This window comes from Hemiscyllium ocellatum, chromosome 3, assembly GCF_020745735.1.
Source record: "Hemiscyllium ocellatum isolate sHemOce1 chromosome 3, sHemOce1.pat.X.cur, whole genome shotgun sequence".
Classification (NCBI taxonomy): Eukaryota; Metazoa; Chordata; class Chondrichthyes; order Orectolobiformes; family Hemiscylliidae; genus Hemiscyllium; species Hemiscyllium ocellatum.
This window is the reverse complement of record NC_083403.1, coordinates 108,724,822-108,748,439: the sequence shown is the minus strand read 5'-3', so window position 1 is coordinate 108,748,439 and position 23,618 is coordinate 108,724,822. Positions and strand designations below refer to the sequence as shown.

The window sequence follows — 23,618 nt, the reverse complement described above, 5'->3', positions numbered from 1 at the left end:
CCTGGTGGCCACCTGGCGATTTTATGAGAGTGTCCTGTCTCCACTCAGGCATGTATCAAGTGCTTTGATCATGAACGCACCATTCACTTGGATCCTTTTTACTAACTTGCTTTTTCCATTTTTGTTTCATTTCTTTTCCCCCTTTCCCTCTCCTTGCTTGATATCTTTAAATATAATAAAATCTGCACGTAGTATGTGTGGCATAGTTATGCAGCTGATGGGGTCTCGGTTTCCATAGCAACCTGGAAGCCATACTTGAACACCTTGCATATCTGCAGCCCTGCAAAGTAGATACAAAACTGGCGGCTGATGTTGTCACTTTGATATCTTGTGTTATGGCTTTTAGTTGCATCCCACATTTTGAAGCTGTTTCCTTCTCTGTTCTCGAGAGAATCACAGCTGTCACATCATTCAGTGAGAGGATCCAGTTACTTTTAAGAGATAAGAGATTGACAGCACTGAAAACAAAGTGTGGAAAAGCACATTTTCAGACCTTCATAAACTTCTTGAACAAAGGCTGCTTTAGTTTTTTAAAATGTTAAAGTGTACACAAAATCTTATTCTCAAAAATTGAAGTTGTTTTGCACTTATCTGCATTTCACAGCTTCATATGAATTAGCTACTTTAATTTGGTTACTTGCATGGGCCATAATGCAAGGTCCAGTAAATACAGATTGTGGTACACAGAGACTATGTGGGATCTAAGGCATTGCACCTACCTTGGAACAGTTTAACAGGATATTGTAAAGGGACCTTAACTGAATATCGAACCTGTGCTTTAACTGCCTTGGGAATATTTCTAAGGATTCTATAAAGCATCCTTTACCATGTATCTAACCTGCATTATACCTGCCCCAGCAGTTTTTAAAAGAAATTTGTTCATGAATGTGGTCATCGCTGACTTAGCTACCATTTGTGACCATTGAAGATGTGGTCGTGATCTGCCTTCTTGAACTGCAGCGGTTTATGCCAAGTAAATGCATTCACAACGCTGTTGGGAAGGAAGTTCCAGGAATTTGATTAAAGTGATGATAAAGGAATGATGTTGTAGTTCCAAGTCAGGATGGTGAGTGTCTTTGAGGAGAATTGCATGTCCTGGCGTTCCCATGTATCTGCTACCTTTACCCTCCCAAGTGGGAAGTTGCAGATTTGGAATGTGCTGTCAAAGAAGCCTTAGTGAGTGCTGCAATGCACTTTGTAGATGATACGCTGCTGCCACTGTCCACTTATGGTGGAGAGAGTGAATGTTGAAGGTGGTTAAAGGGGTATTGATCAAACAGACTGCTTTGTCCTGAATAATGTTGAGCTTCTTGAGTGTTGTTGAAACTGCAATCTTTGAGGCAAGTGGAAGGTATGATAACACTCTCCTGATTTATATCTTGTATATGGCAGAGCGAAAACAGGAGATGGGTTACTCATCTCAGAATTCGTAGCCTCTGACCTGCTGTTGCAGCCACAGTGTTTTTATGGCCAGTCTAACTCAGGTCTGGTCAAGAAGCATATGCCTTTAATACAGTTTCTAGAATTTTGTGAGGGCCCATAACCTTTACAGTATGCAGTGCCCTCTATCATTTCTTAATATCATATAAGGTGAAGACTGTTGCAAATTCTTCAGCCTTATCATCTATACAGATGTGTTGGGTGTCAAGATTAGAGTGGTGCTAGAAAAGCACAGCCGGTCAGGCAGCGTCCAAAGGGCAGGAAAATCAACATTTTGGGCAAAAGCCCGTCATTAGGAATGAAGCTGAGAGCCTTGGGAGTGGTGAGATAAATGGGAGGGGGGTAGGGCTACAGAGAGCAGAGCTGAGAGTGCAGGAGGTGAATGGACGTGGGGGTGAAGGTGATAGGTCAGAGAGGAGGGTGGAGTGGATAGGTGGGAAGGAAGATTGACAGGTGGGACAGGTCTATTTGTGAATTCCTCTCTTCTGGTTAGTTGTCTAATTAATCATCACTAATCACCTCTGGATGTGGCAAGACTGCAGAGCTTAGATTTGATCTATTGGTTATGCCATCACAAGCTTTGTATGTCACATGCAGCTATTTGGCATGCAAGTAGCTCTTTGTTGTAGCTTCATGAGGTTGACACCTCACTTTTAGGTCAACCTGGTACTGTTTATGGTGTGCCTTCCTGCATTCTTCATTAAACCAGAGCACTTTAGTGCTGAAGAGAGGCTGGATAAACTCAAGTTGTCTTCTTTGGAGCAGAGAAAGCTAAAGGGAGGGCCTGGTAGAGATATATAAGATCATGAGGGGCAGGGACAAGGTGAATAGAAAGCAGCTGTTCCTGATATTTGAAATATGAGCAGCAAGGGGGCATAATTTTTAAGTGAAAGGAGGAAGGTTCAGAGGGGATTTGAGTAAAAACTGTGGTAGTTGTCTAGAATGTAATTCTGAGAGGGTAGTTGAAGTAGGAAACGCTTAAACTTCAAAAAGTACTTAGGTGAGCACTTGAAATGTCAGAATATTCAAGGCTATAGGCCAACTGCTGAAAATTGGGATGAGTATAGATTTAGAACAGCTTTAGCAGTATAGACTCAATGGATAAGGATCTTGTTCTGTACTGTATGATTCAATGATCGCCTGGCTTATGGTAATTGTAGAATGGAGAATATGCAAGGCAGTGAGATTACAGATTGTGGTTGAATACAATTCTACTATTGATGGCCATGTTTCCAGCTGCTAGATCTCATCTGTCTGTGTGTAACTTGTGGTGTACCTGTCTTGGAAGTATTTGAGTGGACAATAGAATCATAGAATCCTGACAGTGTGAAAACTGGCCATTTGGCCCAACAAGTCCACACTGACCTTCCAAAGAGTAACCCACCCAGACCCATTCCCTTACCCTATTATCTATCTTTACCACTGACTAATGCACCTAACCTACACATCCCTGAACACTATGGGCAATTTAGCATGGCCAATTCACCTAACCTGCATAACATTGGACAGTGAGGGCACCCAGAGGAACCCACACAGACTTGGGGAGAAGGTGCAAACTCCACACAAACAGTCATCCAACTGGAATCGAACTCAGGTCCATGGCACTGAGAGGCAGCAGTGCTAACCACTGAGCTACCATGCCACACTTTTATACAAATAAGAAAAAATAGACAGAGGGAGCTACACTCTGTATCTAACCTACACTTAACCTGCACTAGGAGTGTTCCACAGAACAGTGTAGAATGCACTTTACATTGTATCACATACATCTTGTACCTGTCCTTAGAATATTTGATAGGACAGTGTAGAGGGATGTTTACTCTGTATCACACTTGTGCTGTACCTGCTCTGGGAATATTTGAATGGATAACATAGCAGAGGCTTTACTCTGCAACTGATCCGACTATGCCTGCTCAGGAAGTATTCAATAAGACAATGCAGAGGGGGTCATCTCCTGTAAAGTACTTGCTCTGGGAGTGTTTCAGAGAGCTTGTCTCTATAACTAAGCAAATGCTGCATCTATCCAGGGAATGTTTAACTGGACAGTATTGAGAGCTATATTCCGAGCTGTACGTCGCTTGTGAATATTTAATGGGACAATGAGCTTCTCTGTGAACCCGGTCTATGATCAGGTGCTCTGAGAGATCTCCTGATATATGTGCCTTTTGAAGCATAAACAGTTGAAATCCCAACACAGCTGTGCCAATCTCAGCAGATTAGGTGAGACACAGAATGTGATTGGATCCTGTCAGCTTTGGATGTGAAGCTTGCTGTTTCTCTTCAATTGTCCTCTCTCTACCTGAGTTTAAGATACCGACCCAATTCTTTCAGTAGGAGCAAGAGGAGGGAGTGACACTCTTGGGTAGGAGATGGGACAGGCACACTCACACATATGCAGAGAGGGAGGGGGAGAAGGAAGGAAAGACAAGGTAGAAGTGAGAGGTGGGAAGCAGGATCAATGCAGAATGGGGATACTATCTCCCAGGATAGTATCCCCCAGTTCCCCAAGAGGACAGGATCACAATATGTCCCCAACATATTTTAATCTTGCCTCAGCCAGCAATATCCTAGTATCCAGCTCTGTCCTGCCTGTTGTGGATAGTGCTCAGTTGCTGTGTTTATTCCTGACTCACTGCTTTATCCTTTTTTAATATCCATGTAACTTAGATCATCCTTCCCAGCTTGATGCTTAATGCTGCACTTTGTCTGTGTGAATTAGGAGATGACTGTGCACTTTAGAATAAGACTTTCAGCGTGTTCAATTATTTAATTATTGATTATTTATTTTGATGACCGATACTTTCTGTCTGACTCTGTTTCCTTTCACCAACTAACACTGAAGAAGAGACCAAGGAGAAACTTTCAGCAGGTTTGTTCACTACCCTTTCTTCCCAAATAGTACAAATTATGCAAAGGCTATGCAAAGTTAATAGTCAGATTCTCAGCTCCTTATTGCAAACCAGCACAGGAAGTTTCAGATTTAAACGATTGCCAAATGACTGGGAGGACACTTTCCAAATTTAGAATGTAAAAAGAAACTGGGCATCTTTGCATCAGTTTACGATCCTTCCTTTCTTTCTAAAACTGTGAGCTTTCTTAAACTAAAATCAAAGTTTAATCTACATTTAACCGACAGATATGCCCTGTAACGAATTCACTGCAGGCATGTGGCTGGAATCTGTGTTGCTGAGATTCTACACCAAGAGCAAAACTTAATCTAACATACCCAATGGTCAAACCCTAAATCCTTGGAAGGAGCAATAGTGCCTCGTGTAGTGAATTACTGGCACAACTCACCAAGATGGTCTTCACGAGGTGTAATAACACCCAGTGTCGTTTCAGTCCAGTGAGGCTAACCCAGTGGCATCTCTGGCCCTATTCATTTCCAATCAGTGAGCCTCAATTGAACATCTGACTAACAATGCACATTGTGCAATGTAAAATTTCATGCTTATTTGTTGAGTCCCATTGTGAACAAAAAACCTTAACAATGCACAATAACCCGTCACTTCAAAAGCCCCTCACTATGCCTCCAGTGAAATGTTAACTGGAGAGTAATTGCCGGAGGTGACATAGAAAAAAATCAACTAACTGTAGTACAATCTCCCTTACCAGTATTTATAAGAGAATCTTCCACACCAAGTTTGCACTGTATATGAACCATTACTTAATAGGAGGAGGTGACTGTCAGATTTGATTACTCAAGCTATTGGCATTACTAATTTCTGCAGGTTTGCATTGATCAGTATTTAAAATGCTGCTCTATTTCCCCTCACTTCCTAGTAAGCTTTTTAATAATAAACAGAAGCTCTCCAGGATATACACCTCCAGGAAACATAGGTATCCAGCATCTGCTCACATGGTCTTTGGGAATGTCACTAACAGCAAATGCATGATTAGTTATTTCGTCCTTTCCTTTTTAAGGCTTTCATACAGAGCTTCCTGAATCCTCTGTCTCTGGTATTAGTTCTGCTTGCCATTTCTCCTCCCCCTCCCCCCCATTTCTTTTACTCCCATTGCCTTGCTTGGTGCTTGCGAATATTGAAGTACTCTCGTTAGATCTCTAATCACTGTATTTCTGGGCATGGCCTTTGGCATTTGCTATCTCTTTGATGCAGAGTTGGGAAAGATGTTTTCCCCCCTCCCCAGTTATTGAATGGTGCTCTCAGTAAGATTGTTGTAACATTAAACTGATTTGAAATGGGCTGTGCTGTGAAACTGATGGCTACTTCTAACACAAAATCAGGCCAACGCTTTTCATTAAAGCATACATATAAGAGAAACTTCCAGCGGGAGTAAATTAATGTAGATGCTAGGACCTTCTACTTAAAATAAAATATACTGGGAATCACAGCAGGTCAGGCAGCATCCATGGAGAGAGAGCAAACTAATGTTTCAAGTCTACATGACTCTTCATCAGTTCTTTGTTTTCAAAACCTTTCAGCAAAAGAAGCAGGGTCATACAATTGCAACATTTAAGAGGCATTTGGGTGGGTATATAAATAAGAAGGGTTTGGAGGGATATGGGCCGGGTGCTGGCAGATGGGACTAGATTGGGTTGGGATATCTGGTCGGCATGGATGGATTGGACTGAAGGGTCTGTTTCCATGCTGTATATCACTATGACTCTATAACCGAACACTTGCAGTTGAATGCCGAAATGAGGACCTTACTTTCTGAGTTGCCCTGCTCATCTGTGAACTTTAGCAGGCTAGTCCCTCATTCTCAGCATTAAAATACTCACAATGCTGCCAAGTTGCTCTATGTATGATGGGGTTTGTTAGCTCAGTTGGTTGGATAGCTGAATTGGCAGCATCCGAGGAGCAGGAGAATCGACAATTCAGGCATAAGCCCTTCATCAGGACAGCTGATTCGCATTGCAGAATGAAGCCATATTGTGGGTTCTATCTCCGCACCAGCTGAGTTTACTATGAAGGACTCTCCTTCTCAAACTCTCCCCTCCCCTGAGGTGTAGTGACCCTTAGGTAATACCATCACCAGTCATGTCTCTCTAATGAAAGAGCAGCTCTAAGGCCTGGTAAGACTATGATGAGTTTACCTCTCTTTTTTACCATAAGCTCTCCAGAAAAGATTAAACCTTGTCCAATTCAGTGTAAAATTTGGCATTGAAAACTAACATTTACAAGTGTGGGAGTCTCAAGCCTTCAAATTTTAATTATTGCTGAAAGTTTTACTTTTTCAAATTCTTTCTTTGTCTCTTCTTTCAAGCTCATTTCTTTAGTCGTATTATGTACATGATTTGGTATTAAATTAACAAATCTAATGCACACTTACTAGTTCACACTCTGCACTATTCAGTTGTAACTCTTCCATCAGATTGATTAAGGTGATACAGTTGTTCATACAGATCCTTGGATTCTGTAGAAGAGATGATGTCAAAATGAGTTTCAAATCACAGCAACTTCCGGTGAAAAACCCAATAGAAAAACTACAAATAAGTGTGATGCATAGGTAGCACCATTCACCCATCACTTACTGCTAACTGCAAAATCAGTGCAATTATATAAAAATGGTACCTCAGTGAGAGATGTTCAATAACTGCAGGGATGTTCCACAAGCGTATCAGTGGATCACACCCTTTAGAGAATGCGAGCGTTTAGTGCACTTGTCCATTTCAAGCCTCTGCGCATTCTGCATGTTCATAACGCATTGCATTTGGCATGAAATGCACCAGATTTTATCATCAGATTTCCTTTCACTGTTCATGTTTGATGGTAGATAAGTGGACAGGTTAAAATTTAGCACAAAAAAGGCCACACTCATCAGGAAGCTTTCATCAGATCCTCATCAAACATTGAGTCTTTTTTTTATTCAATTGTCTTTTAAATGGACCATCCCTGGTTTACTCACCCTTGTGAAAAAATACTCCCTTCTTCTAATAATCTAAATATCTGAAAACATCCCACTAATTTGCCTTTGATTTTTTCGGTACTAATCATCAGCCTGAGCCCCCTTTGTTACTGCTTGGTTATCAACCTTTTTTGAATCAACAGCAAGAAGACCTTTGTTTGGCTGAACTACTGATTAACTTTAATGTGGAATTAATTTGTTTATTTCTATGGTGCCTCCTGATGCAATTGGAAATGTTACTTTGTTAGTGATGGTTTCCATTTCGCCCATGTTTCACTGCACTCTGCTCTATATCATACATTACATCTTCCCACTCTTCCTTCTGTAACTCTGCATCTTTATATTCCTTCCTTTATTCTAGGTCTCATAGAATCATACAGTGCAGAAGAGGCCCATCAGTCCATCAAGCCTGTACTGCCAAGTTATGCTATAGCTAAACTAGTCCCACTTTCAAGCACTTGGCCTATAGCCTTGACTGTTATGACATTTCAAGTGCTCATTCGAGTACTTTTTAAAGATTGTGAGGTTTCTGCCTCAACTGCCAGGTCTCTCTCTCTGGTCATCTTTTACACTGGGACTCTGCTTTACTCTGGGTTTCTGTCCTTCCTTTACTCTTGATCTGTCTCTCTATTCATTCTTTACTGTTGCTCTCTCTGGTCCTCCTTTACACATGGTCTCTGTCTGTCTGTCCTTTAATTTTGGTCTGGCTCTGTTAACCATTTACTCTGGGTCTTTCAGTCCCTCCTTTACACTGCATCTCTCTGTCTCTTCTTTGTTCTAGGTTCCTCTAGTCCTCCTTTACACTGACTGTCTACTCCCACACTTAATTTGACTGTACTCCCTTCTTTTTTCTCTACAGTGAGAAACGTCCCTGAGTTTTGAAAAGGACTGAGAAAGGAAGTATTGAATTGTCAACAGTGAGCGATCATGACTCAGGGAATGATGTCAAGTTAAATTGATCTGGCAAATTTCGCCTATAGAGATAATATTGTCCTTTTCTTTCCCCTGTTTAGCCACAAGTTAAGTTTTAAGGAGCGTGTCCGAATGACCAGCCCCAGGGGTCAAGCTGTAAAGGGCAGACAGGCCTCGCTGGTGACAGACCGACGGTCATCCAGCAATGACCAAACTACAGAGGCTAGTCCCACCAAGATGCAGAAGAGTTGGAGCTTCAATGATCGGACTCGATTCCGACCTTCACTCCGTTATAAGAGCTGTCAGTCACGGGGAATTTCGGACGGTGAGAGAGATATTTCAGGACCATGACCCATGTTTTCCAGACCTTCTCCACTTGGCTTCCAATTAGCACTGCAGGCTCACTATGGCCTAGGCAAGATCACTGACACCCCTCATTAAATCAGTGAACAATGTGGGGGCAGTGGTGGGAGCTAGGGTGGGCAGAGAAATGGTAAGATGTTAGGGGTAGATGGATGATTGAGGTAGGACCCTGGGTTGAGAAGGTTGTGGTGCAGAGAAGGACAGCAACCTCATTGGAAGTGGGTGTGGGGCAGAGCACACTTGGAAGGGTGAAAGGAATGTCTGAGGTTCAATTGCCATCAACTGTTTCACAGAATGTTCCCATCCTACACCCACCTCATCACACCAGGTTCAGGTGTTTGAAGGTGATGTGAAAGATGACCCCATGACTTGGAGAGATTGACCCTGTGACTGGGTATCTGACCTCTTTCTGGGGAATGTTCTTTGCTGAAGTTTGTAAAACAGTGAAACACAGTGAAAGGCCTGACTTTGGTTATTTATTTAGCAAAAAGGGGAAATCAAACACTTCAATCTGAGAAACTTGTGTCTCTAATTCAAGCCTTTGCAGTGACACACAAAACCAACCTTTTGTTCAATTCTTGCAGACACTGCTCTTGGTACAGATGAAGGTTTTGATGAGCGAGGAGCTCAGTGTGAGTTCTCCATGGAAGAACTCACCTCGGTTCTCAAGACAGTGATCAGAGCTATCAGGTGAAGTGTCCTTTGCACTTTTGAATGAGTAGTGTGCTGGAATTTGCTTAGGAATCTGCTGGGATCCTAAAGTGTGTGGAAAAATGCATTTGTAAGAACACTGTACACTTCTAACCCCATATAATCGTGCATTCTCAGCTGTAAGTTATTCTCATTTTAGAATGAGCAGCCATTAAACACACCATGGGGCAAAAGTGAGGACTGCAGATGCTGGAGATCAAAATCGAGAGTGTGGTGCTGGAAAAGCACAGCAGGCAAGGCAGCATCCAAGGACCAGGAAAACTGATGCTTCAGGCAAAAACCCTTTATCAGGAATCTGATTCCTGATGAAAGGCTTTTGCCTGAAGCATCAGTTTTGCTGCTCATTGGATGCTGCCTGGCCTGCTATGCTTTTCCAGCACCACACTCTCGACACATGAAATATGAGCCAAGAATGAATGCTTTTCCTGGGTGTCTTTCATGGTGATTAAACCACTCCCTACGATCCCCAGAACTCCAGAAACAGAGCCTCAAGACTGTGAGGTGACAGCTAAGCATCAGTGTATTGTCCAACATCAAAAGCTGGTTCATGTGATGACACAAAAGTGAAGCTCTCAAAGGTAAGGTTGAGGTACATGAGGGAATGATACTCATCCCAAGATTTTAAATGAAGCTGAGAGCGCAGCGTATTGAAAAGAATGATGATCTACTAGTCCAAATCGTAAACAGTAAGTAAAATCCACTCATCTCAACTGAAGCTGGTCAAAATTCTAGTAACCCTATGCAGGCCAGAAGAAATGTTCATTGTTTTGCAGACCATTTAGCCTTGGACTGCTGAAAGGATTCTAAAGGATTACAGAGATGTTTCTTTTTAGTTCTTGGATGGCTGCCTGGTGAGTTTCATCCGAAGTGGAAGAGAGTGTGTGTCTAACTCAGCATCTGCCTTAAGGAATGTTCCAGCTGACCTCAGTTCAGCCAAAAAGACAAGATAGAAGACCTGGTCAAGAAGGGACAAGCAAGTAACAAATCCTACAGACTAACTTATCAGCAAGTTCTCATTGAAAAATCTATGAAAGCTGAGTATGCACAGGTCCATAAGATCATACAATTATAGGAACAGAATTAGGTGTATTGGTTCATCACATCTGCTGTCATTCAATCATGGCTGATATTTTTTCCAAACTCCATGCTCCTACCTTTTTCCCATAACCTTGGATCCCTTTACTAATCAAGAACTCATGTATTCTGTCTTAAAGACACTCAATGGTTTGGCCTCCACAGCCTTCTGTGGCAATGAGTTCCACAGATTCACCACCCTATGGCTGAAGAAATTCCTCTTCTCAGTTCTAAAGGGTTGTCATTTCATTCTGAGACTATGCCCTTGGGTCCAAGTTTCTTCTACTAGTGGAAACATCTTCTCCATGACCACTTTATCTCGGCTTCTCAGTATTCTGTAAGTTTCAATCAGATCCCCCCATATCCTTCTAAACTCCATCAAATACAGACTCAGAGTCCTCAACTCTCCTCATATGACAAGCCCTTTGTTTCCAGGATCATTCATATAAACTTCCTCTGAATCGCCTCCAAGACCAGTACATCCTTCCTTAGATTGGGACCCAAGATTGCTCACAATATTCCAAATGCGATCTGACCAGAGCCTTATACAGTCTCAGCAATGAGTTCCTGCTTTTGTACACTAGCCCTCTCAAAATGAATGCTAACACAACATATGCTTTCCTAACTGCCAACTGAACCTGCAAGTTAACCTTATGAAAATCCTGAACTAGAACTCCTAAGTCCCTTTGTGCTTCAGATTTATGAAGCCTTTCCCCATTTAGAAAATATTCTACACCTCTGTTTTACCCACGAAAGTGCATTCCCTTGTACTTTCCATACTGTATTCCATCTGCTACTTCTCTGCTCATGCTCCTAGCCCGTCCAAGTCCTGCTGCAACCTCCCCACTTCCTCAACACTACCTGGCCCTCCATCCTCCAAAGGATTTCAGTTAAGCTTTAAAGATATGCCACTCCACCATGTTTTCCACTGAAGAAATTTTGCCACAATTAGCCAAAACAGGGGTTCTTACTACCTTCAATGATAAGAATAATTACTGGCACGTGAAGCTGGGTGAAGACAGCAGTTTTCTAATTACATTCTGGATTTCATTCAGGAATTACAACTTACTGCAACTGTTAGTTGTCATTGCCACTGCTTCAGAGCAATACTAATGCAGATTAGATGAGCTAGTTAGTAACTTTCTGAAGTTGAGGTTGTTGTGGATGATCTATGAGTCTAGGAGATACAATGGAAGAAGCTGGTGGGAGCAACAATCAGAATCCAGTGCAACTACTAGAGGAGCTTGCCAGATTAACTTGAAGCAGAACAAGAAGGAGATCCAATTAAAGATTTCTGATGACAAAAACTTAGGTGATGTATGAGCCACAAAAAGACTTTCACTTCACAAAAAGACTGGATCCAGAAAAAGTGAAAGCTGCAGCAGAAATATAGTAACCAACAGATGTGAAAATGGTGCAATGATTTGTTGAATTCATGAACGACCTTGCATGGTTTTTATCTAATTTGGTCATCAGAATGTGACCACCCATGCAAGCTCACATCTAAGGTGGTACTGGGTCACAGAAATGGACAACGTAGCAACTCAACACAATGTGGAAGTCATCAAGATAGCAGAAATTTAAAAGACATGCACCTTACCCTAATCAGGCACTCACTAGGTGATCGACACACTGCAGAGAAGAAACATCACCTTAACAATAAATTGATATCAGATGAATAGCCAAAACGAACCATCAACATGGTTTAAAGATTATGTATGAAATGCATGTGCACAGTCTCACCAAAATTGGACTGACGGGAATGAACATTCTGTTTTTCTTCATTGGCCTTATATATTGGGTAACTTGAGACAACAAATTATATATTTTTTTACAATGGAAAGGGGGATGCTGGAAAAAAACACATTTGTAAGGAGACTTCATGCTCACAACTTGACATACGCATATAACCTCTCTCTAAGATCTTTTCACTTTAAAATGTGCAGCCATTAAACACACAAAATGAAACATAAAGGTTCTGAATAAATGGACCAGATCAAGCTGTGTCATCTCATCAAAATGGTAGAACCAGAGGCTTACGGTTGAAGGAGGAGAAATTCAAAATAACTTGGGGAAACAATATTTTAGTGAGTGAGTAGTCAATCTATGGAACAGAATCTCTATGGGAGACTGTGGAAACATCTAACACAGTATTGATTCATTATAATGCAAATCAAATTTCTTAATTTAAAAAAAACCTAGAATGTGGTATGTTCGTAAGTTGAAACATGATGTGGTGAGGGTTTGGGAGTGACAGGTGACGTTTGGTTTGCAAAGCTTTTAATCAGTGAAATTTTTTGCAGCTCATATAGTCTATTGTAAATTCATTGATAAAGATTAACTGTTGTAATTAGTCAGAAACTCCTTTATTATTGTATCAAATGAAGATAGAAGTTGAACTCGTTGTAATTAAGCCTTTTCTCCATCTTGTATTTCCAGTCTTACAAATTCCAATTCCAAAATTGCTTTCCCTGTTTGTGCTGTAACATGGTTCCATGCTATGGTGCGAAATCATTTATTTTGCCATACTATATAATGAAAACGATTTAGTCTAGTTCTCCCTGCTAAGTCAACCACAAATTAAAGTGTTGCTGCATCGGTTCAGAATGACAAGCAGTGAATCCGATCTGATTGTGCATCCTGGACCCTGTTTGTGAACTAATCCAAAGAGTTATCAACCAGAAAGGAAAATAATTCCAATTTGATTGTCAATAGCCCAATGTTACCGCTGAAAGCTCTTATACCTTCTCTGGTATATTCCAGGATTGTGAAGTTTCATGTTGCAAAGAGGAAGTTCAAAGAGACTCTCCGTCCATATGATGTAAAGGATGTGATTGAGCAATATTCTGCTGGACATTTGGACATGCTCTGTAGGATCAAGAGTCTGCAATCACGGTGAGTGTGGGCACTAGGACATGCTCAAGTCTAAATTAATAAGCAGAGCCCTTGAGATAATAATCTCTGAATTACTACAGTGTACAAATTTGCATTAAGTTGATCAGCTGAGAGGGTGAGTGTATGGCTCAGAGGGAGACAGTGATTTTGACTGGAACACCTGCACCAGTATGGATGAAAGCAAGGCGCTTTCACTGAGATGGACTCCACATAAACCAAGCCAGGCAATTGCCTACAAAATTGAACTAGAGATTGAGGGGAAGACACCAATGAAGATATATTCTAAATCTAAAGAGAAAGTCAAGGCAGTTAGGAACAGTAGGGAAGTTGGGGGTGTTGTAGCAAAGTCATTGGCATTGTAATCTAAAGACCTAAACTAACTCTCTGAATGCATGTGTTACAGCCCACCATGATGATGAAATTTACATTTAATTATTTAAATCTGGGATATAATGAAAAGTTCAAAATTTAGCCAAATTTGGATAAAAATAAGCAGAGTGTGAAAGAAAGAGATAAAGAGTTTAACAGTATTGTATCCTCAAATTATTTCAATTACACTGTGGGAAAATTAAAGGTACTATTTCAGAATTCGCAAATCATTCATAGTAAAACAGAGATGTTAAAAGATGGTCCAAAACTGGGATAAATGGGTTTGATGTAATAGCATCACAGAGATCCACTGTTTGTTGACCAAGGTAGGAAATAGTAACCCGTATTTCAAAAGGAAAATGGAAAAGAGGAGTTCGTGGCCATGATAACATAGAGTGACATAAATACAGTAGTTAGGAAGTATTTGGTCAAATGGAATTAGTGTGAGTGGAAATAAGAAAGAACAAGAAACACTGATTGGAATGGTTATATTTTATCTAATGCTAGCTATATAGTTAGACATGGTATTAATCAAGGTAAAATAAAACTTACAAAGATAATGCAATAATCATTCAGGATTTTAATCTTTATATATTGTGGCCAAATCAAATTGAAATGAGTTCAAGACAGTTTCCCAGAACAACGTACTATGGAACCATTTCGACAATTAGGTTATGTTAGATGTTGCCTTCTGTAATGAGACAAAGTTGATTCAGAATCTCACATGAAGACTTCTTTGGGGAAGAGCAACCGCAAAGTAATAGAATCTTAAATTACGATTAGGAATGGCATCCTTATGCCCAAAATAAAATGTAAAGTCAATTATAGGAGTGATGTGCAAGTTGGCTCAGGCCAATTGGAAACCAGATTAAAAGATATAATAATAGCTAAGCATTAGGACATTCGAGAGAAATACTTTGTAATTTTCAACAAATATGGTCTTCGTTGAGAAATATAAAATTCCATTAAGAAATCAATCCCTCTGAGGCTAACTATAGATGTTAAGGATAGAATATGATTAAAAGGAGAGGTTTGAGTTGTTGCCAAAGAAAGGACTAACGGGAAGGTTGGGAGAAATTTTGAAACCAGTGAAGGATGACCAGAAGTGGATATTAAGTAAGACAAATTGAATATGAGAGTAAGCTAAAACGAAATATGAAAACAGATTATCAGAGTTTTTACAAAAATGTAATATGGAGTAGCAAAAGTAAACATGGATTCCTTAGAGACTGACAGGCTAAATTACTAAAGGGAATAAAAAGAGACATAATGAACAGTGAAGGAGGATATCTCAGATTACAACAGGACCTTGATCAGTTGGGCCAATGGGCTGAGAAATAGCAGATGGAGTTTAATTTAGATAAATGTGGGGTGTTACTATTTTGGTAAGGCAAGTCAAGGCAGGATTTAAACACTTCATGGTAGGATCCTGGGGAATGTTGCTGAACAAAGAGACTTTGAAGTATGGATTCATAGTTTTTTGCAGATGGAGTTGCAGATAGACAGGGTACTGAAGAAGACATTAGGTACATTTACCTTCATTGGTCAGTGCATTGAGTACAGGAGTTGGGATGTCATGTTGTGGCTGTATAGGACATTGATTAGGCCATTTATACAGTTCTGGCATCCCTGCTACAGGAAAGATGTTGTTAAACTTGAAAGGGTTCAGGAAAGATTTACAAGGATCTTGCTGGAATTGGAGAGTTTGAGCCATAAAGAAGAGGCTGAATAGGCTGGGACTATTTTTCCTGGAGCATAGGAGACTAAAGGGTGACTTTACAGAGGTTCATAAAATCATGAGGAGCCCGAAAAGAATGAATAGTCAAAGTCTTTTTCCTAGGGTAGGGACGTCCAAAACTAGAAGGCATAGGATTAAGGTGAGAGGAGAAAGATATAAATGGGACCTAAGAGGTATTTTTTCGTGCAGGGGCTGGTCCATGTATGGAATTGGTGAAGGTTGGTGAAATTACAACATTCAAAAGGCATCTGGATGGGTATATGAATAGGAAGGTTTTAGAGGGATATAAGCCAAATGCTCACAAATGGGACTAGATTAATTTAGGATATCTGGTCAGCATGGACTAGTTGGACCAATGGGTCTGTTGCCATGCTAAACCATTCTATGACATAAAATTAGTATTTTGCATCTGTCTTCAAAGTAAAAGCTAAACAAGGCTAAGAAAAATGCTGGCTAACCAAGGATCTCATTAATAGTAAGGAACTTAATGGAACTAATATTAGTTAAGATAAGGGACTGGAGACATTAAAGGAAATAAAAGCCAACAATTCCCTTTGACCCAATGGCCTATGTTGTAGTATTCTAAAAGAGATGACTGCAGAAATCATCCAGAATTTGCTAGATCATGAAAGAGTCCCACTGGAGTAGAAACTAACAAATGTAACATCACAATTCAAGAAGAGAGAGAGAGACAGACAGACAGCACCACAAACCAATTATTCTGACATCAATCTTCTGGTAAATGTTTAAATATTTTATTAAACAAGCATCGGCAGGGAATGTAGTAAAACATATTAGGAACAGGTTGGGTGTATGAAAGGGAAATGATATTTGACCATCAAAACAGTGTTTTGCATATAAAACTAATATGGTAGCTAAAAGGGAAATTAATGGATGTAGCATATTTTGATTTCCAATAACGTGCCTGAAGAAAAATTGTTGCACAAGATATGTGCTTATCAAGTTGAGGTTAAAATCTTACCATTCTTGGAGAATTGGTAAAAAGCAGAGAGCTGAGGGCAGGAATAAATGGACCATGTTCAAGGAGGCAGGATCTTACCGTAAGGATCAGTGCTTGGGCTTCACCAATTGTAATGACTTAGAAGATGGAATAAATTGTAATATATCCACATTTACTGATGATACTATTACTAGTAGAGCTTGGGTGATGTTCCCTAATTCATTACAATGATAGGATACCATACATGGTTAAACCCCCACATATGGATAGATGAACTGGTTCCCTTTCTTTAGTAATCTATCCACCTTGGTTGCAACAAGGTTAATTTATTAAAGAACTCCTTCCCTTGTGAGTACTTAGCTCCCAGGTCCAGATAAACTTATGTTTCAAAAGGACCCAATTTCACCAGGCTTTCTTGAGCTAACCATGTTAAGCTTGTTCCTTGATAGACACAGAAAGAATTAGTAATGCAACAAATTAAAAATAAGGGTACATACTGACATTTCCCTGAATTTCTCATGAAGTGCAGCCAGTTGATTGTTGAGGGCATTGGTTGGTAAGTGGTCAGTTACTGGTTGGTAGGTGGCCAGTTACTGGTTGGTAGGTGGACAGTCGGCTTCAAGATCCTTAGATTTGCCAATTGGTTGAGATTCTGAAGTTCTGTTTCATTTAAATTGAGATTGAATTCCAGCATTCATGGGTGTGAATAAATCCTTTTGTGTTGCAGTTTTCCTTTTAACTGGATTTCAGCACTTAGTTAGAGAGGTTATTTAATTGTCGCATGGAGAAACTAGGGGATAATTCTTCAACTGTGAGTTTCACAGACCACAAACACTCAAACACACAGCATTCAGCTCCATTAGTCCATTCCAGTAAAGTTGAAAGTGTTTATTTAACCATTTTTTGTACATTTCCAGAGGATAATGCAGGAGGTAATGGCTTAGTGGTATTAGTGGCTTAGTGGTTTAGTAGTTAATCCAGAGGCCCAGATAAAATTCTGGGATCTGGTTTGAATCCCAACATCACAGATATTGGAATTTTAAATTCAATTTAAAAAGTCTGGAATTAAAAGTCTCATGATGACCATTATCAAATGTCGATTGTTGTAAAACCCCATCTCATCTAGTAATGCCTTTTGGGGAAGGAAATTGCCAACATTACCTGATCTGGAAACATGTAACTTGTAACTGCCCTCTGGAATAGACATTAAATGCTGGCTAGTCAGCAATACTCACATCCCGTGAATGAATAAAACAGACATGTCTGCAAGATGTGGCTTTCTACCAAGATGGGGAGGTAGTCAACACCCCATCTCGTTATTTCTTCTTTTTAAGTCTATACCCCTGTTTGAAGGTTCCCAAATAATTTACAAATGCAACATTCTATGGGCTTTCCACAGGACTTTTCCGTACAGTGAGTGAATTTAAATCTGCAGTGTTTTCTGTGGCAGCCCTTCATTTAAAAACAACACATGTTGGAATTGGAAGTCAAAAATGTCTTTGAGGTTCTGGGCCTTAAGAATACAAAGCAGGGTAGGAAACCAACAGTCAGGAGGATACAAGAGGCTGAAAATTCCAGGCCTGTGCAGGTATGGTCAGAGAAAAGAGAGGACAGAGAAATAACAAGAATCCTCAGAGATCTCACCAGGATAACTTCCTAATCCTATCCCCATCCCAGTTGAGTTTCTCAGTGTAGCATGCCAAGTAAATTGGCAGCTTGCTCCATAGAGACTTGAACCTATAGTTCCAATTAAAACTGGAATTGACAATGGTTGATATGGGATGTTGACGGAAAATTCCTTGTGACAGGCCAGGCCCCCCACCCACCATTCTGGTTTGAGTACAGGAGCAGGGATGCCTTGCCACAATTTTACAAGACCTTGGTAAGACCATACTTCGAGTATTGTGTGCAGTTTAGGTCTCTTTATCTGAGGAAGGATCGACTGGCCATTTGACAGAGTGCAACAAAGACTGATTCCTGGCATGACAGGACTGACGTATGAAGAGAAACTGGATCTTTTATTTATTTGTTCATTTTATAGTGGGATGTGGGTGTCGCTGGTTGGCCGGCATTCATTGCCTGTTCCTAGCTGCCCTTGAGAAGGTGGTGCTGAGCTGTCTTCATGAACCGCTGCAGTCCACCTGTTGTGGGTTGACCCACTATGTCATTAGGGAGGGAAGTTGGGATTATATTAACCAGAGTTCAGAAGAATGAGTGGGCATATCATAGAAATCTATAAAATTCTCGTCGGACTAGACATGGTAAATGTAGGACAAATAATCCAAATGTCCAAAATCAGGTCTCCCAGTTTAAGGAAGCAGGTTAGGCCATTTAGAACTGAGATAACAAGAATTTTCTTTAGCCAAAGAGTGGTGGGACGGTGGAATTCTCTGAACCTTTCCTATTCATATACCCATCCAGGTAGCTCTTAAGTATTGTAATTGTACCAGCCTTCGCCACTTCATCTGACAGTTCATTCCATACACGCCCCACCCTCTTCATGAAAAAGTTGCCCCTTAGACCACTTTTAAATCTTTCCCCTCTCAACTTAAACCTATCGCCTCCAGTTTAGACTCCCCTACGCTAGGGAGTCACTTAACTTTAACTATTCACTTTATCATTGCCCTTCAAGATTTTATAATCTTCTGTGATGTCAACCTCTGATGCTCCAGGGAAAATAGGCCCAACCTATTCAGCTTCTCCTTATAGCTCAAAGCCACATATCTGGAAACATCCTTGTAAATCCTTTCAAGTCGAACAATATCTTTCCTGTAAGCATTTAATCTTGCATTCATCAAGATAGTTCACGAAAATACCAATTCAAGGGAAAACCAACATTTGCAAAACTCTTTTGAATATTTAATTTTGCAATACTCAAAAACAATGGAGTGTTGAATTTTTGTTGCCACTACATGCATATTGTTATATGAATAACACCGTGGAGTGAAGGTTCTGAGAATCAGCACTGCAAATTAGAGAGGGACCATCAGTTAAAAACACAGTAATATTTGGAATTGAATATACTGGTGATTCTGATGGTTCTCAATTTTGTGTGTGTCATTTCACAAGTTTTACTGTTTTGTTTCCTTCCAGGTTATTTTTCCAGCCACAAAATCTGCTTGCTCTCAGAATCAGTCTTTATTCACCATTTTGAAGACATACGAAAGATCTTCAAGATTATAAAATTAAAACAAAAACATGCAGACACTGCCACCTTCCCCAGCGGAATATGCTAAAACATTCAACCATGGTCAAGGTGCCAAGTCTTGTTATACCACCTTTGTGCTGCCTTGTTTAAATTGGCACAAATGACTCCCAAACCACTTTATATCTGTAACTTGTGAAATCCAGTGGTCACAGAAAATCTCACATGACGGGGTTGTTAACAAGCTCAGTAGAATTGGTCTGAATGCAGCTTTATGCCTTCATAAAGAACTCCACTTTGGACCAGCACCATCATCATTTGCATATTTTACTGGGGATTGGTAATGTCAAAATGTTGGGAGGGCTGCCAATTTCTGCAACTGCCCAACTTCCATATTTTTCAAAGATCAATGTGATGATTTTGAGGTGACCAGAAAAGCCAATATACCCAATTTCCCAATGTTAAACTAAACCCACTGTGTCTGTCCATCCCTTTCCTTTCCGGAATTACACCTAATTGTGCTTCACCCCTATTTGCCGTGAACTGCTAAAGTTTTCACTCACTGATTTCTTCTGGACTCTCTCATATTTGGGTGAATGAGTTCTCAAAGGTTCACAGGGGCACTCATCTCTGGGTCAAAAAGGAACACATAACTCACGATTGAGGAAAATCAGCTCCACGTGCTGATATTATCTATCCATCTCACATGGAATACAAATGGATCAAATAAACTTTGATGTGATTAGTTGTGGAATAATTGTCAGAATGATTCTATTGTTCAAACTGTGGCTTCAGACGTTTAGATTCTTTGCTTAAAGATTTCAGTCTGTGGAATATCTGGTTTCCTGATAAGTATTTCTACAAGACAATATCATTACAAGGTGTATTTAATCATCGCTATTTCAAGAGACCACTATGAGAGATTCATTTTTCAATGGGTATGTGAGAGCTTCCTGAATTTCTTTATTTTATTTAATGTAGTGTGGATCATATGCTTGGAAGAGGACAGCTCACAACAGACAAGAGGTCACGTGAGAAAGTCCCACCAGACATTAATGCCACTGATGATCTCAGCATGATGGGACGGGTGGTAAAAGTTGAAAAACAGGTAAAATCAATGTACCATTTGGAAATCATTCCAGTTATTTCTAAGCATCCTTTCCCATTCATAAAGAAGTACACAACCAAAATAACAGCTCTGTAATTGTGAATGTCATTTAAGAATATTGTTTTGTCCACAAATAGACTGGATAATTACATGTTAATCCATCAATTTTCTAGTCTCTAATCGAGTATTTGGGGGTTAGTCCATCGATCTCCAGTCTTTAATCTGCATGTTTGAGGGTGAATCACTGAATTCCCCACTATCAACATCCTTGGGGTTACCATTGACCAGAACTTGAACTAGACTTTCCATTTAAATACAGTAACTACAAAAGTAAATCAGAGGCTAGGAATCCTGAAGTGAGTAACTCACTTCCTGATTCCCCAAGGCCTGTACATAATCTACAAGGCACAATTCATGAGTGTGATGGAATACCTGCCTGGATGAATGCAGCTCTGTCAAGAAATGTCAAGATCCTCAAGAAGCTTGACATTATGGAGGACAAAGCAGCCTGCTTGATTGGCACCCAATACACAAATGCCCAGTCCCTCCACCACCCATGCTCAGTAGCAGCAGTGTGTCCATTCTAGAAGGAGCACTGCAGAAATTCACCAAACCTCCTTTGACAGAACCTTCCAAACCAAAGCTTCTTCCATTTGGAAGGACAAGGGCAGCAGATATGTGGGAACAGCATCAGCTGCAAGATCCCCTCCAATCTATTCACCATTCTGACTTGGAAATATATTGCCATTCCTCCAGTATCCCAAAGTCAAAATCCTGGAATTCCTTCCCTAATGGCATTCTGGGTCCACCCACAATGGGACTGCAGCAATTCAAGAAGGCAGCTAACCACCACTTTCTGAAGGACAAAGTGAAATGGACAATAAATGCTGGCCTATCAATGGCATCCACATCCCGCAAGTAAACAAAAAACGTTCCATTGATTGTCTAATCTGTAACCTGTATGTTTTGAAATTAAACCATTGATTCTACCATCTCTAATCGAGGTCAGGTTTCATGTTGCGAAAGTCATGACATTCGTGATCTTGGGCAGTTATGTGCTGATTGTGAAACGATGACATTTATCTTTGCAGGTACAGTCTATCGAATCAAAGCTCGACTGTCTCTTGGATATCTACAGGCAGTGTCTGCAGACAGGCTCTGTCTCAGCACTAACACTCGCCTCACTGCAGATGCCAGTGTTTGAGTCTGATCAGACATCTGATTACCAAAGTCCTTTAGATGGGCCTAACTCAGCACAGTTTGGTGGTTGCATGTCAAGATCCACAAGTTCGAGGGGATTACAGCACATCCTATCACCTAATGATCCACGTGTTCCCTCTTGCTGCACCATCAGCTCAGTCATGCACCCTCAGGTTCCTCCAACTACTGACAGTGATGGACCCACAATGTCTGCAGTAAATCAAATGGTGCCATCAGCCAAAGTTGCCATGCCAACACTACAATTGTCACCAATTCAGAATGTGTGCAGGGCAACACCTCTCCAGATTATCCCAACCACCAGAGATGCCACCTCCTGCCCTCCTGCTGGTCAAGGAGCAGGAATTAACCTCATTCAGGAGACACAGTGGAAGAGAAGCCAAAGTGTGGAGAACGAATCTTTGGTCAGAGATTGCTCACTCACAGAAAAACCATTAGAGCACTCACTGTCTGTGCAAAATCTGATCCAATCCACACACAGTCTGAGAGTCCCCACCACTGGCAGCAGCCACAAGGTGAAACAAGAGCACTACTCTGAATTGGCAGATTCACTTCTTTTGCCGAGAGATGAGGAGACTGGTGCAGAGATGCTGGAAGCCAATGTCTCACTGAGGATGGATATAACTAGAACCCATCAGCACTTTAGCCGAAGTAAGGAGCCATCAAGCCCCTTGAGCCTGTCTCATGTTCAACTAAAATGACATCAGAAGAAGCTTTCCTTTTGACTCTGGCTTCACTTTCTGAAATATATCAGCAAGTGGACTGTCGCTGAGGATGAGACATATTGTGAAACTTTCACATGCAAGAATCTGAACAAATCAGAAAGGCACTTGTAGGAGCAGTTATGAGCTAGTTGCATGAAAAATGCATGTTAAATTTGAAATGATATCTGTTTACAGTGTTATGATTAAAACAGCCTGTTTCTGCTGATATAGCAGGCATTATTCTTGTAAGAAATGTGCACAGAAATTGTTTGAGGATGGACCAGAGTACATTTATTCAAGGGACTGAACAGATTAAAACTATTATTATTTACAGCACATGTTCAGTGACGTTGCATCTCAAGGCTTTTAAGCCAATTGTAACATGCAATTATTTTGTCCAGGTAATGGTTACTGTTTACAGCAGAAGTATCTTTCAGCTACCTGTGAGGTACAACGATCAGTGTGTCTGTTGCAAGGCAAACACACTCATTCACCACCCTTTTGAAAGTTTATTCCTATATATTTTGGTAAACTGTTGATAACTTTATTTTAAAACCGTATTCTAGTTTAACCTTACCTTTGCTGAGGAAAGTGTGAGGGTAGTCTGCAAGATTAAAATTCAGAGAGTGCCAGAGCTAAAAGTCTCATTGCTGCGGAGTGCAATATGAATTAAGTGATGAGACTTCTTATCGAACAGATAAAATTTTTGATATGCGGTTCTCCAATAGAATGAAATGTTGATGCTTCACAGAAAATATGAGCTCACTATTGAATGTTTTGTATGTAATTTTGTTAATCTATGATTATGATATTTGTACCGATTAGTTGTACAATACCATGTTGAACAGCAGCTGAGCTGGTGGATCCAGATGCTGCCTTGAAGCACAATTTGCTGCATGATTGATCTTAGTGTAAAACACATAGCATTTTACAGCACAGGAGGAGGCCATTCAGCCTATCACACAATCAGAAGAGTTATCCAATTTGTTACACTCTCAGTATATTTTCTTCTTAACCATGTGAATGTTTTCCTTCCAGTAATTGCCCAATTGCTTTTGTATGGATATTATTAAATCTTCCACCTCCTTGTCAGATTGTGCATTCCATAT

General features: G+C 40.4%; 1 protein-coding gene across 1 annotated transcript in view; it reads left to right on the top strand.

Moving 5' to 3' along the window:
• The window catches only part of kcnq5a (potassium voltage-gated channel, KQT-like subfamily, member 5a), a 242,651-nt gene that overhangs the window by 214,416 nt on the left and 4,617 nt on the right, over positions 1-23,618 (top strand). The window contains exons 8-15 of the mRNA XM_060854986.1: positions 193-287; positions 4,283-4,309; positions 5,224-5,280; positions 8,325-8,548; positions 9,171-9,276; positions 13,135-13,266; positions 20,461-20,587; positions 21,679-22,209. Coding sequence (XP_060710969.1) covers positions 193-287; positions 4,283-4,309; positions 5,224-5,280; positions 8,325-8,548; positions 9,171-9,276; positions 13,135-13,266; positions 20,461-20,587; positions 21,679-22,209 — 1,299 coding nt within the window. The remainder of the gene's footprint in view (positions 1-192; positions 288-4,282; positions 4,310-5,223; positions 5,281-8,324; positions 8,549-9,170; positions 9,277-13,134; positions 13,267-20,460; positions 20,588-21,678; positions 22,210-23,618) is intronic.